We start from the raw sequence: 20,497 nt of genomic DNA, 5'->3' as shown, positions 1-20,497 counted from the left end.
CTCTATACTGGGACAATTATTATTTTTGGTAACCAGAGTGACCCCTTTTTGCCTACTTTTAGGGGAGCTGGTTTTTACCCCACATTAAAAACGGCCTTGTGCCTAATTTTTTTTGGTGGGGAAGCAAATAAATGCAATAAATACATTAAATTATCCACTACAGACCAACATATTTGCCATTCCTGTCGTGAGAAATTTGAAATCACAAGACTATATCCTGAATTTAATTGCTAGTTCAAACCACCTTCTGTAAAAAAAAAAAAAGAGCAGTCACATGCATACATATTCTTGTTTCGGCTTTACTATTTAAAAAGATTTCAAAATTCCATCATCAATCAGTACATGCTACTCTGAATCAACGTTTGAATTGGACTGGAATTGAAATTCTCACAGCAAAGCTTCTGTTTATTAATAATATAAAAAAGGTATTTCAATGAACACCTTGCACTCAACTTGGACTTAAGAACTTTGGATAACATCTCTACTCATTTGCTGCTTAAGAACTTTATCTCATTGTAATTTTTCCCTTGATTATCGTATCTTTATTTCATTTTGTTTTTTTATACTTATTTTTTATATTTATTTTTTGTTCTTTTATATTTAACTAGCGAGGGGTACCCGGCGTTGCCCGGGTGTTTGGAGGTGTGCGTGTGTGTGTGTGGGGGGGGTGTTTTAAAAAAAAGTAAGTATGAGGATCGAACCCGAACCCGAACCCTTGAGGCAAAGTTGTAAATTAAAGTGTGAAAAAAAAAAAAAAAAAAAAACGCGACATGCTAACGGAAACATGTTTGAATTTATTTAATTACTTGGATTTGGCAGGTGCCCGTTTTAATGAGGTCAAGTTTGACTGCGAGATTTCATTTACTGCTGAACGCCCCCCCCCAAGATGTTATAGGAAAAAGACTAACCCACATGCGGCGAGTGACAAATATTGAATATGTATCTTCCCGAAATCGAGCAAATTAAATAGACAGGCGAGCTTCGTTGTTAAGTGTGAGATATTACGATTTATATGTGATATAAAAAGTTTTTAAAAGTTGTGAAACGACTGACCGCTTCTCTGAAAGAAGCCTTTTGTAGACGCACAGAAAAAGCGAACACACAAACATACACACATTTTCGCTTCTATATTTATAGATAATTTTATACTTTTTATACCTTTATTTTTTTTGTTTTCATAGTTTTATACTATTTTATATTTTTTTTTATCCCATAATCCTTTGTATTTTTTATCCTCTTATTCATTTATATTTTTCATATTACATCCTTATATAATTTATCTTTTTACCTTTGTTTCATTATATTATTTCTAATAATTTATACTTCATTTAAATACTAAATTGTAATTTCGACACCCCTACTAATATATACGAACCTAGCATAAGTCCCCTATTGCAAGTAAACCCTTTCCATAGTTATAACCAATAAATGCATATGATTAAATGAACATCCTCTTCCAATCATTTCTATATTCTTCTCGATAATATAGATGCGTATAGACACACATATATTGAACCCACCATGGCATATGTAGTATACACCTACTTTCGTTTTATAATAAAAGTGATATTCCTCCTATATCACAAAAATAACTTTAGTTCTCACATCCTCTCTCCAAACAGGTTCAATATTTTATCAGTCTCCTCTCACTGCACAATTATTTTGCTCCGGATGTAGCTATCACTAGACGTCGCATCCCTATTATGTTACCTAGCATCTTCTTTCCTCTTCTGATGAGAAGCATTAGGTTTCGAAATACCATGGTATAAAGAGTTTTACTCATCCTACATCTCTAACTGATGTATCATCCTTATTTAACAAACGATTAAATCTATATACATTAGTATATCTTTTTATATCGTCATTTTTTACTTTATTGACACTTTCTTTCTCTCTCTATATATATATATACTAGCAGTTCAGCCCAGCTTTGCTCGGGCCCTATGTACTGTTCATAACTTGTCCTATGTGTGAATACACTTTATGTAAAATGTTTAGACCAAAAATTTTCTAAGTAATTTTATAGAGACCACAGAGGTAAATTATTTTAACTTTGACCCTAATTTTGACCCCTTAACATTTATTATTTTGGTCTCAAATCAAAATAAAAAGTTTTACCTTTGTAAAAGTTACCTACATCTGAAATTTCAAATGTTTAGACCCAGAATTGGCGGAGAAATATGGTAGAATCTACAAAGGTCAACTCTTTCAACTTTGACCTTTTGGCAGCCAAATTTTCGTCCCAAACTGATTAAAATGCTTGCTGTATGTCTGAATACCGGTCATGTAAAATTTCCAATGTTTAAAACCAAAATTTTGAACTTTGACCTTTTGGCAGCTCAAACTTCCGACCCAAACCAATTAAAAAGCTTGCCCTATCTCTGAATACCCTTTATGTAAAACTGAGGTTGAAGCTTTGATGACAGTTTAGAACGTATCAGGTTGGAGACTCTCTTTTGAACCCTGTCCAGGAGCGAGAGACTTGTGGAAAATGCACCAGCCCAAATGTGACAACAGTACTCCATACATGGGCGAATGGTGGCTTTGTAGAGATACAGGATACTTTCAGGGGGTTAAAAAAAAGAAAAACTGATTTAGATATAAATATACAATATATAACTATAATCATATTTATAACCCTATTTACTGCTTTTAGTAGCGCTCCTGTGGATTCTGACGATTTATTTATTTATTTATTTTGTTTAGGTCTTACATAAAAAATATTTTCTCTTCAAGGAGGGAAGAGTTAGAAACTTGGTTTCAGTAGTGCTTTTAGTAGGGCTTCCTTAATTTTAATTAGTGCTTGCAGTAGTGCTCTGGAGGCTTCCTGAGTTTTATTTCTTTCACTCATCCCTTAATGTTTTCTCAAGACAATAAAAGACAATGTAATCTCAAAGTCACTTTTTATTATGAACATTTTTCATCTTACCCTTTAAAGGCCACTGGGTAGACTAGTATATATATATATATATATATATATATATATATATATATATATATATATAGGTCTGTATGGTAGAACGTTTTCATAATAAATTCTGTGCATTTATGCAGAACGTAAAAATTATGCGTGAATAGAAATCAGCATAATAAGTGAAATGAAATAATCATCTGACAAGAAATCACAAAAAAAAATGAATGAGTAATTAATTAGCGCTCGGTGTTCAAAGAAATATGCAAATTAGTTAACCTTCATAAAGTCGCTCTCATATTCATGGTTGAGTATATTAGGTTCGTTTGAATAATTTTTAGATAGAAAATGTAGGGTTTTGATGTCCGTATTAGAGCAAAAAAAAAAACTCAACTTTCATATGTATACTAGCAGGCTACCCGGCGTTGCCCATTCATAAAATCCGCATAAAGATTACATTTTAATCAATAAAGAAACGGAGGCATGTGCATACAAGTATTGTTTTTTTCTAAACAGTTCACTTCTTGTAAGTTAAAACAAATACTCGAGCTGATATATAAACCAAAACCTAAAGACAGTGAGTCAAGTACGATAACCATTAGGCCAGCTTGACACGTTCTTTGAATAGTGTTTTCAAATCTACTTATTCTTAACATAAGTAATCTCATGTGAATGATTCACACATGCAATTTTTCAGTTTTGACTCCTTAGCAGCTCTTTTTTCTGGATGAGAACTGATTAACCCTTTATGACCTGGTTGAACTAATTCATTCAGTCATAAATAAATGAATATAATGGCATAAATAAAATGTGAATTGATTCAAACACTCCTTGTATGTATTAGTTCATTATCTGGGTAGATGCCAGATACCTCCAGATTGCAACTGTCCATTTGGTTTTTTGGGGGTTTTTTTTTACATGGTAGTCACCACTTATCAAGGCCCGGAAGCCACTCGGGGATAAGGGTTATTGCGTGTACAGTTATATTCAGTATGCCATCATCTGTCTCAGAGAGTGGAGGATTTCATTTGTTGTCATTAACAAACTTTTTTCAAGCACTATGGACAATAATCAAGGTAAGTTTATAAAATGCAAAAATTCTCAGTGGTAGCTTAACTATTGAACTTCATAAGGGAAGCTCGCTATAGTGAACAAGTCTTAAAACCATAGTATCATTATCCTTTAAACTAACTAAAATTAACAATAAATATTTTTTAATCATCTGTATCATAATTGAGGTCATAAAGTGTTAAAAAGTTTTTCACGTGTCTGAATATCTTATATACTAAATTTCAATTCATTGAGTATATAGGTTGAAAGTGTCCTCACACACACACTTACTCATTTTAATATATATATATATATATATATATATATATATATATATATATATATATATATATATACCCAAAACGTCTGGCCTTGATAGAAGGAAGACTAAAACTTGCTGCTATGGTTTCAAATTATCTGAAATAACAGCAAGGGGAGACTTAATTCCAAATATTTCTCATGTTATATATCTCCTCTTTTGGAAATAGGGTACGATTATGAATATCTCCAGTATCAAATAATCTTTATAGACTGTGAAATTTACTTTATGTATGAAAACAAATATATATGGTTAAGATTTTATGATAATTGGTAAAAAAGAGCCTATATTTTCAAACCAATAAAATATGCCTAAACGTGCCTACATTTGTACATAACTTGTATCCTGCAGGCCAGCTTCAGTTTTGTTGTTTTGGTTGTCTCCTCTGTGGCCTTACCAGACCACTAATAGAGAGTATTTCAAAATATGTTGCATTATTGATTTACATAATAACAGTAAGCCATTTTGCTGATAATATAAGAGTGATAAATAAAAATTGTTGTATTCTTGTAAATATTTTTAAACAGTAATTGCTTCATTGTAAAACATGCAATTAAAAAATTAGATAAATATTTATATTAGATACTAGTCTTACATGTCCAGTTTTCAGTTAATCTTATACAGAAAATGAAATATTTTAGTTATCCAGAATTCCCCCTTATATTCAAAAACAAAAATAAAGAAAATTCTGTACAATGTACGTACCCGTGACGAAATATCATATTGCAAAAATCATAACTTGATCAAGTAGTTTTATTTTTAAATCAAAAAACAAATCAAATTTTATGAGTATCTAAAGAATGCCTGTCTCACCTGCCATTTTAATAAAATCTTAAGAAACAAAGGGAGATAACGCAACAACAATTCTATCCTTACTATATTTATGTTGTTATGTCTACGAATTCTTATTAACCACTTAAAAATGATTTTCTTTATAAAAAATAAAACTAATTAATCAATTCACATAACTTTGGAATATGATATTTTTGTTTCATTATGGGTACATATATCATAGTTTTCTTTATTTTTGTTATTTTAATGGAGGGGGACATTTAGAACAAAAACCATAATTCCTAGTAGAATCTTTAAGTTATAATATGAGTTATCTCCCTTAAAATATTTTAGTCATGCATCGAAATAAAAAAAACAAATTGTTTACGAATTTTATCATGTGATCTTCTAAAGTTTTTAGATATCACCTTTCTTTTTTTTACCACAGCAGTTTCTATCTGAATGAAAATATGATTTTTAAATTATCTAAATGGGTAACGGGACAGCACTACTGTCAAAGAAATAAGATGCCTCTTTCTTTCTGCTAGTCTGTGGGTAGCCCTTGGGCATGGTCGAGAACTCACTTAGCCTCCCAATCAGGGTAACGTGAGGTCATGGAATGTAATAGAGAAACAAACAGAAATAATTCTGTTCATGGTTTCATATTTCGTTGTACTGAGCAGAAGATACCTCTGGGTACAATGGCCAGGACAATCGCCCAGTATGGTCACTGGTCGGACAGAATGAAACTGCAACCTACAGTCTGTACAACTGCAAAAAAAGCTATGGCTATACATCAAAGTGTTTAGTTGAGAAACAGTGTTAATAGGTTTCTGAATCGGAACACCTCACTCGGTAAGAATTACCATCATAGATAGGTGACAACTGATCGTCATCAAACTACTCCCCGACAATCAGCAAAGAATAACAGGAAAGATTGTGTGTAGAAGAATCAGAGGACGACAGTCTGAACACCTGGGCACCATCAAAAATGATGAGCAACAATGAATTCATGAATGCCTCAAGGGAGAGAGATGGAGAGCCATAGCCATCAATGCCTGTACCAGGCAGGACACAAATTAAATAGAATTGAATTGACTATTTATAAACGAAAAACTGTGATAGTATTTTATTATATTTTAACAACAAAATTTTATGCTGATAGTAAAAATTGCTGAGATTAATATTTACTACAGAAAAAATAAAGATGGCTTCCCTACAAAAAATTTCCAAGCAGGCAAAATTGTATTTGTAAAGAAATTAAATAAAAAAAATATTTCTCTTGACCCACACGGATCAATGATAAAGAAAAAAAGAAGAAGAAAAAAAAAGGCTATTCAGAATGAATGATTTTAGGATGGAAACTATGTCAGTTGAAAGCCGCTAATCCAGTTAACTTGATTTTATATATGATATAAAGTATTCAAGATACAGATAAATATATGTCTCACATAAATAATTCAATATATGTGTATGTGTGGAGGGGGTATATGTGGGTGTATGTGTGTATGTGTATGTATGTGTGTGTATGCATGTCTAAATATTTGAATATGTGAATGTGTTCTAATCAGGGTTGAGATATCAAAGATAGTCATTTAGATGTGTACTTTTTGCTAAAAAAGTTTGTATTATCTATCATAAGTAGCATTGTTTCTTTAAATATTTTGCTTATTCCTTATGCTTTGAAAAAAGGCCAAATACAATTTTTGGAGGCCAAGAAAGGCCGAATTCACAAAATTTGGCTTTAAAAGGGCCAATCTGGCAATCCTGGACAAAAATATAAGAGTGACCTCGCTTTGATGTACCTATTTACTATGCCTCCCCACGGGACAGAGTTAGACACCAGGGTCGTTTTTTAACGTGGAGAAAAGGTACAAAAATAAAAATTGTCTCAGTCGTGAAGGATTTCTCCTCCACTGAAAGAGAACAAGAAATAGAAGTGCAGCATCTGAAGAACAGATACTACACTCTGATCTTGACCAAAATGTAACCTCGTTTTCGAGTATCATTATAATAATAAATGATCATTGTTGTAGCAGTGTGAGAGAGAAACTCATAGTAATTTTGATGTGCAGTGGTTCTTCACCAAAGAAAGAAGTCAGCCAAACATTACCTAAAAATGGGAACATTTGAAAGAAACAGGACCCCCCCCCCAAAAAAAAAACAAAACAAAAAAAAACAAAAAACATTGTCTGTCATGAGGTGCTGGACGGAAAAAAAGAAGTAAATTAAATATTGTCTCTTACAATGTGATTGAATTATTTGTATTGAACTATGTAGCACAATATTACTTTTTAAGTATTTATTAGTACTTATTAATTTATCTCACTTGGATCAATCTTATATTTAAAATACAATAGACAGTATTTTCATAGAAATATTAATAGCTTCATCTTTGCTGTATGTCATTGGTTTTACTGTCAAAAAAACTAATTTTTTGCGCTATCCAAAAAAAATATTGGCTTTATTAAAACATATTTGTTGATTAAATATTTTTCTCATCCCATGGAATTTTCACAGGTCTTGCTAATCATTAAGAATGTGGGTTCTTGACCTTTGGGCCAGGATCAGAGTGTAATATCTGCTCTGATGCTGCACGTCACATTTTTTAGTCTCGGTTAGTGGAGGAAAAATCCTTCATGACTGACACATTTTTTTTTTATTTTTGTTACTAACCAGAATGCCCCTTTTTGGGTAGCTGATTTCCCCCCCACATTAAAAACCAACCTTGTGTCTAACTCTTCCCTCGTGGGGAGGGAAGTAAACAAAATAAATAAATAAATAAAAAATAATGTGGCATTTTTTTCTGATAGCATAACCTACAGAAATCGATCTAGTAAAATACTAACTTATAAACAATTGAATTATTTTAAATGTTTTTGTTTTTTAAAAAAAAAAAATAGCAACTATTTATTCAAATTAATTGAGTTGAGTTGACAAATGGACGCACATATGAAATATCTCTCTGATTTTACAGATATACAAATGGAAGAAATATAATTCAGGGTTTACAAGTCTATAAAAATATAAAGAAATAAATAAAAATTATGAAGAAAGCTCGTTTCCTTCAATAATTACAAGAAACCTTCTCTACCACCAATAGCAATGGCCAATGACTCTTTATCTGAAAGTACATCCTTTAAACTCCTCGGCCTAACACTCTCAGGAAACATGAGTTAGAACAATTACATCGAGAGTATCGCCAGGACCACTGCGAAGAAGGTAGGTTCTCTCTACCGTGCTAGAAAGATACTAACGCCCGAAAGTATCCTGTACCTCTATAAGGCCACCATTCGCCCATGTATGGAGTATTGTTGTCATATTTGGGCTGGTGCATCTGCTATTAGTCTCTTGCTTCTAGACAAGGTTCAAAAGAGAGTCGCCAAGCTGATAGGTCCTGAACTGTCATCTAAACTTCAGCCCCTGTCCCATCAACGAAATGTTGCATCCCTCTGCCTTTTCTACAAGTACTTTAACGGTGAATGCTCTGACGAACTGCAAGCACTTGTGCCCCCTCGACGTAAATACCCTACAAACCCGACAAGCAGCTAAATCCCACCCCTTCACAGTAGAGATCCCTAGATGTAAGAGAGCCTTCTACTCCAGTAGTTTTTTCCCCAGGACAGCTAAACTTTGGAATTCCCTTTCGGGTCCCTGCTTCCCCAACTGTACTGACATGCAGAAGTTAAAGTGCAACGTGAACCGACATCTTGCTGCCCAACTCCCTACACAGTACCCCTGATGCCCATGCCCCTGATAGTAGCCCCCTACAACAAAGTTGTTTGGGGTGAAAATGTAATAAAAAAAAAAAAAAGAAGAGATAATAAAAAGAAAAACAAATTTTAAAAAAAAATAAAATTTTTAAATAAAAAAATAAAATAAAAATTTTAAAAAATAAAAAAATAAAATAAAAATTTTAAAAATAAAAAAATAAAATAAAAATTTTTTAAATTTAAAAAAATTAAATAAAAATTTAAAAAATAAAAAAAAAATCAATAAAAAATAACGGGAAACACAATCTGATTGTTTTCTGAACAGAAAAGGAAAAATAAGAATGAAAGAAAAATTCTGGATTCTTTTAAAATCAGAAATATGAAAAGTACATGCTGAAATAGGAGAAAAAATCATTAATTTGAATTGACAAAATATATATTTTTTTAATCGTGTTAATTTAAATCTAATACATACCAGCATCAAACCGTTTTTCTTTTGCAATTCCAAAAAATTTCACTAAAATACTTTTATCGAATTACTAGCTGTACATATCAGGTAAAAAAAATAAAAATTGTCGGGCAAAGAATTTAGTCACATATTATTTAAGATTCAACAAATATCCTAAGTTGTTACAATTTTCCTGAAAGTTGACCGTATTTTTTTATTTTTGGAAGTATAAAACATAGTCATCTTCATCTATGAAATTTAAACATGGAAATAAAATCTGTCAGCTATTGGATTATTATTCGTCGGACTACTGTTCTCGTCTTGAGTGTGATTTTCACGTTTCAGTCGATATAACCTTCTTCAGGTGTATCTTGTCGAACTCGGGAATGTTTCTGTCGAACTCGGGAATTTGGATGGAATTTCGAGCGGAACCCTTTATTTACTTCACGGGGGTAGCATGCTCTTGTTCTGTCAGCCATGACTGGATAGAGGTCCTAAGAAATTCGCAAATGTATTTTTCGGACGCCCACACTGAGGATTGAACCTTCCACCTTCAGGAGAATACCACTTTTTACAATTGATTTTTCCCAGTACTCTAACCACTGCGCTACGAGTCCTTGCGTCCAAATTCCTGAGTTCGGCAGAAGCATTCCCGAGTTTGACAAGATACACGTGAAGAAAATCAGAGGAAACGTTGTGAAAATCACACTCAAGATGAGAACAATAGTCCGATGAATAATAATACAAATAACCAATCCTCATCTCAACAATTCAGAAACGTCGCTATCAGCTATTCCTTGACAATTCTTAAAAGCCATTTCTTTTTCAATACATCACTACTTGTTTCTCGCCACGTTTGCTAACGTATATTTTTATACTCCACTTTCATAAAGACAGCTATCATCATCATCGTTTTATCTAGTACGACACAATAGTATAGTTATTTCTCTTCTTATTCTAACTTTCTTCACAGATCCTATTATTTCAATAAATAATTTCTATCATAATTGAATATTGACATTAACAGGCTCCAAAACGATTGGACAGAATTACACTAAATTTGGTATGAAATATCCTTGAAATGTCAGATAAGAGACGGGGGTTGGTGGGGTGAGATAAGGTTCTATTTTCTATTTGAAAATTTAAAACCAATCAAAGTATATTGACACCGAATTTCCTAAGCATTTAATGCTGGTATGAAAATTATTTTTAAATTAAAATATTAATATTTTTAAAAAAGTACAACAAATAAATAAATAAAATTTACAGAAATAAAAATGCTACAAAAAAAAAAAAAAAAGATGGATGAAAAATAAAAATAGAAAAAATGAATAAAAAATAAAAATGACCCAAAAATGTTTTTAAATTGAATAAAAAAGTAAATAAAAAAATGCGACAAAAAGTGATTAAAATAAATAAAAATTGAACTAAATCAAAAGTAAAACGATATAAATAAAAAATTAAATAAAATATGAAAATAGTTTAAATAAAAAGTACAAACACAAATTATTTTTTCCTTCAAGTTGCACAAGATTAAAAGAAGAAATTAAAATTCAAGATTGAAAGTCTCATAACAACATTCAAAAATATTATTACTTATTATTAATTGATATTTTTTATTATTAATTAATGTTATTTATTATTAATTAATATTATTTATTGTTAATTAATGTTATTATTATGCAGCTAATGCACAGTCTATTTTCATGCTTGTGTTGGAAAAGGAAAAGGGTCATTATTTTTCAGTATTTTTTTAGATAAGGATTGATTTATTGGATTATTAAGGCTATAACTCATTATAGCTGTCAAATTCCTATTTGTGGTTTCAAGTGAGGGCCACATCATGCCACCTCACATTTTCAAAGTCGGCTTAAAAGTCAACACCAAAGTGTACCTGGATGTACTGAAGAGGGTGGTGCTGATCCCCTGATGCAATCAAGTGGCCGCTGGCACACCCTGGGTGTGTCAGTAGGACTCAGCACCAACCCGCAAGTTCAAAGAGATCCAGGCTTGGCTTCAGAAGGAGTTTTACGACTTTGTACATTTCCCTCACTGCCCCACCTCCTCTTCTGACCTGAACCCGCTGGATTACTTCATTTGATCATACGTTGAGCACATCACCAACATGACCTCCCATCAAAACCAGCCTGATCGCTGCCACCCTCCAAGTATTTGCCAAGCTCCCACTGGTGCTTGTAGAAAAGCATGCGCCCAGTTCCAGACACGTATCAAGGCAGTGATTGAGGCTGAAGGCGGCTACATTGAATAGATGTCAGTTCTACTACAAAATCAAGTTACCTGAATTGATTTTTTTCAATAAAAGTTTTAAAATAAAGCTGTAATGTTTTTTCTTTAGGGCAACAATTTTATCATTCCACCCTGTATATGTTTGAGTTTTTTTTTTTCACCTCAGATAAGGTGTCTTGGGCTACTGTGACAGCAGCCAGATTCATAACCCCTGTAGATAGATTCAAAATAAAGATTCACAAGTTTGAAAAGATGCACCTGAAGATGGTTGGCCATTACATCGTTGCCCGGGATTCAGCAAATCATTTTAATTTTTAATTTTTATTTGTTTGCATTTACTTTAAATTTATAGGGGGGGGGGAAGAGGGGTTCTTCTTCATTATTACTGCAAAATTCGAAAAGTGAAATATTGAATTTCAAGTGAAACCAATGGCATCTACCGAATTGTAATGTCGCAGTAATGAACATATCCAAAAGTTACAAAAAACAAAATTGAAAAAACGAAACAGAAAGTCCTAATTGTAACAAAAGGGAGGAAAATATTTTCTAAAAACTAAAAATCTTAAACCAATTTAGCAAAACTTAATTTTCACTCATTATTTTCGAAAACTTTTCATTAATAATTAATTTTCTACCTTATCGTTTTTCATAATTTTTGGATATTTTTCATTATTGCAACATTACAATTCAGTAGATACCGTTGGTTTGATGTGAAAGTCAATATTTACATCTTGCAATTTAGCTACAATAATGAAGTCAAGATCAAAGTGTAGTATCTGTTCTTCAGATGCTGCACTTCCATTTCTTGTTCTCTTTCGGTGGAGGAGAAATCCTTCACGACTGAGACAATTTTTATTTTTGTACCTTTTCTCCACGTTAAAAAACGACCCTGGTGTCTAACTCTGTCCCGTGGGGAGGCATAGTAAATAGGTACAATAATGAAGAACCAAAATCTGAAGTATTTTAGTTGTAAGGGAGACAACTCTTTATGTTCTTCAATTAAATTAAATTAACTAAATTTAGATAAGTTTAAATATTTATTCATATTTGTTTAGTATTTGGTCATCCAGCTTTTGAACCAGACAAAACAGACTTTTATCGACACAGACTTATGTAAACAGCGAAAAAAAAAAAAAAATGAATAAAAACGAACCAGCATTTTAACAGAAAGAAACAAGAATGACGTGTGGAGAACATTTTCAGGGCGGATGCCCAAGTGAAAAAGAAAAACGGCAAAAATATAATAATGAACACTGTCTCGGTGTGCACAGGCCTATAATACATTCCTTTGAAAAGGGCACTTTTAAAACAGTAGTAAAAAGGGCAGGTGCTTGGATACCTTTATAGCCCCTTCTCCCTTTGCACATTCCTGAGATATAATTTTCAAAGCAAGAAAAACACTCAGCTCTTTTTACTTTTATTAAAAAGTATTTATTTTCAGATGAAAAAAAAAAAATTAATGAACTTTTATAATTTTTTTTTTATCTATAATATGAATCTCACCTGCCTGTTTAAATGTATGTATGTCTAAAACTTTCAACAGAGGTGACAGATTTTCACGAGATCGGTATCGTTTTGAAGCTCGATCCTTCGGACAACAAATATCGAAAAATTGGCTACAAATCACTTTTTCCACTGTTTCCAACGTAATAGATGTATGAAAACTAAAGCCGCTTTCAGGACTGCCAGCAACCATTGTAAGAAAGTAATAAAGAATGCAAGAGAGTTGTATGCTCAATCTGTTAAGTCCAAAGTAGCTGAGCAGCGGCTTGGTTCCCACCAGTTTTGGCAAATAGCAAACAGAATCCTGAACAGAAGCGTGTGCTCCATCCCAACTATTATCAATGGACCTGAGGTAATCTCGTCAGCATCAGACAAAGCCAAACTCTTTGTCAAGAACTTTGCAGCTAATTCTACCCTTTGTGATCAAGGCTGCCAACCCCCAATATTTCCTCCTGTATCGGAAAACACGCTATGTGATATACGTATATCTGTACGTGATGTTGCCAAGCTAATCAAAAACCTTGATTCCAGTAAAGCAACTGGCCCTGACGGTATTCCAATTATAGTACTCAAAAAACTTCAACCTGAACTAGCGCCCATACTTACAAAACTGTTTAAACGTTGTCTTAAGGAGAATAGTTTCCCATCTCCCTGGAAAATCTCATCAGTATGCCCTGTATTTAAGAATTCAGGTGATCGCTCATCCCCCTCTCAGTACAGGCCAATAAGTCTCCTGTGCGTCATGAGTAAGTTGCTGGAATCTGTGTTAAATACAGAAGTAATCAACCATCTCAACAAAAATAACCTTCTTAGTGACACTCAATATGGTTTCCGTTCTGCTAGATCTACAGCAGATGTGCTTACAGTTATATCTCATAGGATTAGCAAATCTCTCGACGGAGGCAACCTTTCTAGGGCAATTGCTCTTGACATATCTAAGGCCTTTGATAGGGTATGGCATAAAGGTTTACTTCATAAGATCTCTAGCTATGGTATTGCTGGAAATGTCTTCTCAATTATTAAATCATTTCTTTCTGATAGGTTCATAAGAGTAGTAGTTGAGGGGCAAAAATCAGAAGCTCACAGTATTAATGCCAGTGTCCCTCAGGGATTCATCCTGGGCCCAACTCTTTTCCTGATCTATATTAATGATCTTCCAAATCACATCCTTACATCATTTGTATGCTGACGACACTACCATTTATGGTAGCACATCTAAGACAATAAACGACCAAGTTCTCTCCAATTCTCTCTCCTCTGATCTTGAGCACGTAGTACAATGGGGTAAGGAGTGGCTGGTTACTTTTAATGCATCTAAAACCAAGCTTCTCTCTTTACATCATCAACATTCTGACCCACATCTGGCATCAATTGAAATGAATGGCTCTCGTCTTCAGGAGGCCTCAAGTTTTGACAAGCTTCTTGGCTTGACCATTACTCCTGATCTTAAATGGAACACGTACATCAAATCTGTTGCCAAGGCCGCTGGAAAAATGGTGGGATCTTTCTATCGATCCTGTAGATATCTCACTGCTGATGCTATTCTCTATCTATATAAGAGCCAGGTACGTCCAAGGATGGAATACTGTTGCCACATCTGGGCAGGAGCTGCTAGAAAGGACTTGGCCTGCCTTGATAGAGTTCAAAATAGACTTCGTAGCCTTGTAGGAGATGTCCTTTTCTCTTCCTTGCAACCTCTATCTCACAGAAGAGATGTTGCGAGTTTGTCTCTGATGTATCGTTATTTTCATGGAAAGTGTTCGACTGAGCTTCAATCTATGGTCCCCCCTCGCCAAACTTTCACAAGAAACACTCGTCTAGCTGTAAACACTATCAAAAATTCCCCCCACTTTTTATCTGTGCCTAAACCTAAACGTAGATTCCATGAACAGAGCTTCTTTCTTAGAACTGCACGCCTGTGGAATTGTCTTCCGTTTTCCTGCTTTCCGGCTGACTACAATATGGTTGTCTTTAAGTCTAACGTAAATAAGTTCTTGATGAGCCGTTCCATATAAGTTATCAAATTTACCAAATTTTCATTACTAATGATTACTATATTGTCCAATTTCTAATGTACACTCTTTAACCCTTATCCTTGAGTGGCCTCTTGGCCTTGATAATGTGGTGATGCCTATGTAAAAAAAAAAAAAAAAAAAAAAAAAAAACATTAATTCCTTCACCCTCAACTGGGCACTTTTCTACAGGGAGGGGTCGCTTTTTTCGCCGATATTTTCGAAAGTCATCTCCTCTTTACAATTGACTAGCCTTAATTTAAACCTTCGCTACTTCCGGTTTGGCGATGGGCACAACAGCAAAGACATCACTTTTTTTGTTGTTTTTTTTCACATTCTTTTCTCCTTCGCAATGCGGGTTCGAGCCTGCCTGCCTACTATCACTTTTTTTTTTTTTTTTTTTTTTTGCTCAACACACACCTGGGCACCCAGGCTAGTAATATATAAAGTTTATTATCTGTATTAACTCCAATTTCTATTAAGCAAAACATCTTCCTGTTCCTAGCGATATCCACATTTTGCATTTTGTATTCATGCATCGCCAAAAAAAATTGATCAGTGATATTTTTGCGAGTTCACAGATTTGTTCGTACATTGTAATTTTTTTATTTTTTGCTAAGAGTTTTCTTTCCTGGCAAAATTTGATCAGTTATTCAGGAGAATGAATCAATCGTCTGTCCTAATGTGATGAAATTCATTATCACTTTCATAAATTGACATAACTTGTTGCCTGCCAAGGAATTGGATAAGTACTTCAGCATCTCCTGGCTGTTAACATAGACAGTCAGTAAAAAAAAAAAAAAAAAAAAGAAAGTCGGTTTTGTTTGGTTCAAAAGTTGGACTAGTACTGATTTTGCTTATTTATGATGTAAATCAAAGTGTATACCATCTGTGGAAATTTAATAGATTGGACCTGCAAATAGTAGTAAGAACTAAGAGGTGATTCCCCCTCATAGCCTCTAAATTGGAGCCTTACCACTGGCCGTACTTCAATGTTATATCCAAAATATTAGCGAATCATAAAAATATTTATTATGAAAAAATTAACAAAAAACAAAAAATAAACAATATAAGAAAAAATATTGCTCTGTATTGTTAAGACACTTACCTCTTTTCTTCTGCAAGAGAATTACATCCGGGCTTTGAGTTTGTGGGAGCTGACTTCGCTTGTGTTCCGATCTGTTAATAATGGAAGCTGCCAGTCCCGCAGGTGGTGGGGACAGTTCTTTGGTTGGGGACATGGCTGCTGGAGCTGCAGGAGTGATTGTCATGGTTGTTTCTACAGCTGGGACTGGGGTTACCTTGTTTGCAGCAGGGGGTGCCTCTGGGGCTGCTGTTGGGACTACAGCTGGGGTTGTAGCTTCAGTGCTGCCTCCTAAGTCTGTGAGAGGCTGATAAACGAAGGAACTGGTAGCGACTTGTTCTGTCTTCTGAGTACTTGATGGTTTCCATGCAAAACTTTCTTCTGGTTTTATCTCTGACACGGGCTCCTATACGGGAACAATAAAGGAAAGCAGGAAAATCAGTTTATATACAATGAAAATAATTGATTAACTTGAAAAATAAAAATTCATTCTAAAAAGTTAATTCATAAATAAAAACATTTTTAACTAAATTATTGAATAGACAATTTTTTCAACCAATCATTTTACAGCTTCTTTTTTTTTAACCAATCATTTTACAGCTTCTTTTCTTTTTAACCAATCATTTTACAGCTTCTTTTTTTTTTAACCAATCATTTTACAGCTTTTTTTTAACCAATCATTTTACAGCTTCTTTTTTTTAACCAATCATTTTACAGCTTCTTTTTTTTAACCAATCATTTTACAGTTTCTTTTTTTTTTTAACCAATCATTTTACAGCTTCTTTTTTTAACCAATCATTTTACAGCTTCTTTTTTTTTAATCAATCATTTTACAGCTTCTTTTTTTTTAACCAATCATTTTACAGCTTCTTTTTTTTTTAACCAATCATTTTACAGCTTCTTTTTTTTTAACCAATCATTTTACAGCTTCTTTTTTTTTTTTAACCAATCATGACTATTTAAGATTTGAAGGGTATTATTTGCAAAAAATGCATGTCAACTGAAAAAAACAGAATGGTACATAATATATTATCATAAATATTTCTATCTTTAAGTTGTATATAACTGGCTGTTTCTACTCGACATTGTTCGGAATCAAACAATGTATTAATATTAAATATTCCATCTTTCTTTGGTACAAATTCCAATATCGCAATTAGGAAGAGAAAACTTATTGGTCCCCTGACAAAATGCAGGGTGGACCTGTAAATTCACCCTCGTTGGTTCATCTGTCCGCACTTTTCTCAATAACTACGCCTTAGAATTTAAAAAAATTTTGCACAAACATTAAACATGATATGAGTAAAAAAAGTAACGAAATGGATTTTCCAGGAAAACTCTGGTTGCGCAAACCCCGGCTGCTTTTTGACACTTTTGTGCTTATTAAAAAAAATTGATGCCCTGGATTTTTATAAAACTTTCTGAAAAGTTGTAACTAACTGATTTCTATATCATTTTGTTTACCTATACTTCACGATAACTCTTGGGTGTGCCCCAGGGGCTCTTTTAGGGCTAATAAAAACACTCCATTTTTGGGACTATTTTACCATATTCGTCCAAAATTTTTTGTGTATGTCTATTTAGCAGTTTTGCATGGTGCTGAACTCAAATTGAAATATGTTAAGACCTTGTGGACTTTTGGGGCTAAATGGAGAGGGGGACAAACGATAGACTTGCTCATTTCTTTTTTTGCATGGAGCAGAACTAAAATTTCCATGTGTTAAAGCCTAAAACTGTACTTTTTATTCATTTTCACCAGGATTTGATGTCCCCTGGGGACTTTGGGGGCTAAATGGAGGGAGGGGGGGCAATGCTGAACTTAGTCATTTTTTTTTTATGCCTCGTTCACTGGGCACCATGCATGCTTCACTTATTTTTTTTTAATATTCAAGACTACAAAGATTTAAGAGAGAGAAAACTAAAAGTCAGCCAGCTGGTTTCACCCTCACTCGTCAAGAGCTGCATCGAAGAATTTTTTATTAAAGAGAAAAAATTTCCCTTCATTTTTTTTTGTTCCCCCCCCCCCTTCAATAAAAATCCTTTCATACAACTCTTGAAGAGTGAGGATGAAACAGTCAACTGGTTTGTTTTTTGCTCTCACTTAATGTTTTTTGAATCTCTACTCTTATAGAAAAGTCACTTTGTATGTGTGTGGGGGGAGGAGCTCCTTCCTGAAACGACTGAGACTATCTTTTGCAAATTTCACACAAAGCTAAATTATATATCTGGCAGTGTTCTTAGATATGTTTTGTAAAGAAATTCATCAGATAAGTATCAAAAATCGAACAAATCCGATCTTAAAAATAGTCTTTCTCTCTTATCGATAAAAAAAAAAAAATTTTTACAGAAATATTTTGTGTTACACTAGCAAGGGAGATAATAAAATCTCAGCAAATTATTTCTTCTTAAAAAAACAGATTTATTACAATCTGGAGATATAGCTCAGTAGTAGAGCATTCGATTACGGATCAAATGATCCCCTGTTCAAGCCCTGGTGTACCTCAACATTTTATTTTAATTTTTTCCTATTAATGAGTTCAATTTATGATAAAAAGAAGAAGGAGCACCATTTAAAATCTCTGCAAATCATTAAACATTAATCAGAAGTGACTTTTCCAGGGCATTCATTGTCAAACCCAAATATCAGTTGACATGATATTGTAAACAAACACAGACGGAATTTGATGAACGAAATTATATTTATTTATTTATTTTTTTTTTTTTACAACTTAGTCCACTGGGCAAAATTATTCTCCATAATATATAATAATCAATAGAGGATTGATTCTATAATAATACATATGCAATCTACATGAACTAAAATATCGTGCTTAAGTGTAGTGTACAACCGGAAACGTTGGGCTGCTAGTTAGTTAAAAATAAATAAGTCTTCCTAACTGCAATATGAATATTAAATAATGGATTTTCAAAAAAAACAAAACAAAAAAACAAATAGGAACTGCGATATAAATGCAAGAACTTAAGATGTCCAGTATAATAGTCTCCCATATGAACTACAAAAATGTATTATGCTCTTGCTCCTGGTGTTTTATTAATTATTATTGAAAAATATCACCACTATAAAATAACCAGCAGGGAGACCTGACGTTGTTCGGGATTGAATGACGATCAACAAATGTTCCACACTTCTGTTGTCATCAACATCGGTGATATCGCCCATTTTTTTTTTTTTAATAAAATCAATTGATTGCTTGCTCTAGTTAGGATCTCCCCACCTCCGCAGTGTACTGGAAAGAAGCTTCACATGCTTTTCTGCAGTGACAGTCCATAATACACTGTAATTTATATTGTACTGTAGAGAATCTACTGTTGATTTTATGAAGCTATCTGTAAATAATGGCTTCACTTAAGTTTAAAATCTAAAAGTCAAGTATCATGGTTCAATTGTGCTCTAGACACTTTGAATGTGCCCCTGTCTTATGAAAGAACTGCTGATTTTATTAAATTATTTTTACATAATCAATTATATTTAAAGTTAATCGGACAAAAGTCAAGCATCATGGTTCAATTGTGCCAGAACCACACACACACACACACACAAATATACACACATTCATTTCGAACGTGCCCGTCTTATAAAAGAACCTACTGTTGATTTTATATGGTGGGTCTTTCTGCTTGTGCAGTGGTAAAACTTCTCAAATGCACTTGTGATGTTAGGTTGTATAAAAATGTTACCTTTGGTCAAAATCAGACTTCCTTCTTCAATCAGATTTTTTTGATTATCGATTTTCAATACTTATCAGATGCATTCATATACACATAAAAACACTCCCAGACACATCAAGTACCTTTGTGTGAAATTAAAAAAAAAAAATCATCCCAGCCGTTTCAGAGTCCATAGGAAAGGAACTTTCACACACAGACACAAAGTGCCTTTTTTATAATAGTAGAGATAATAACAAATCTCCTATATATCAAGTTTCAAGACTATAAACTAAAAGTTGACAAAGGAGCTTGATAGAGATTGTTCCGCAAACAGACAAGGTCACTTATTTATATAGATATATTAAAAATAACAATGTACACCATTCACCTTTTCTTTATATAATAGATAACATTGGAAATGGTTGAAAAACAGACCCTTAACATCCCGTCCATTCCCCGATGAAACCTGGCCCAGTTGATCCTTAAAGAATGAATATTTCAAAAAGCTTTTCAGATATTATTAATCCGGGGCAACACCAATCAAGGAAATACCAACTTTGTGGGTGTTTGTTTTGTTGATTTTGAGTTTCCACCAGACTTACATACACAGGCAACTGCCCTTTATTTAAAAGACTAGCAGGGTAACATATTTCACTTAAAACTTCTGTTTTTATCTTTCTCTATCCGTCTCTTATTCCTCCTCTTCTGCTTTACCCTTTCCCTCTCTCTAATTCTCTCTTTCTTCTTTGCCGAGCCCATTCCTCTCCAGC

At 33.4% G+C, this 20,497-nt stretch overlaps 1 protein-coding gene across 50 annotated transcripts in view; it reads right to left on the bottom strand.

The window, feature by feature from the left end:
- Positions 1-20,497, bottom strand: part of LOC145252497 (uncharacterized) — a 957,520-nt gene that overhangs the window by 471,856 nt on the left and 465,167 nt on the right. For all 50 annotated transcript variants that reach the window (XM_080111966.1, XM_080111941.1, XM_080111971.1 and 47 more), the window contains one exon: positions 16,083-16,464. In XM_080111966.1, coding sequence (XP_079968092.1) covers positions 16,083-16,464 — 382 coding nt within the window. The remainder of the gene's footprint in view (positions 1-16,082; positions 16,465-20,497) is intronic.

This window comes from Euprymna scolopes, chromosome 29 (genome assembly GCF_053919585.1).
Source record: "Euprymna scolopes isolate OS-2025 chromosome 29, ASM5391958v1, whole genome shotgun sequence".
Taxonomy (NCBI): Eukaryota; Metazoa; Mollusca; class Cephalopoda; order Sepiida; family Sepiolidae; genus Euprymna; species Euprymna scolopes.
The sequence above is the reverse complement of the archived record's forward strand: the minus strand, read 5'-3'. Positions and strand labels throughout refer to the sequence as shown.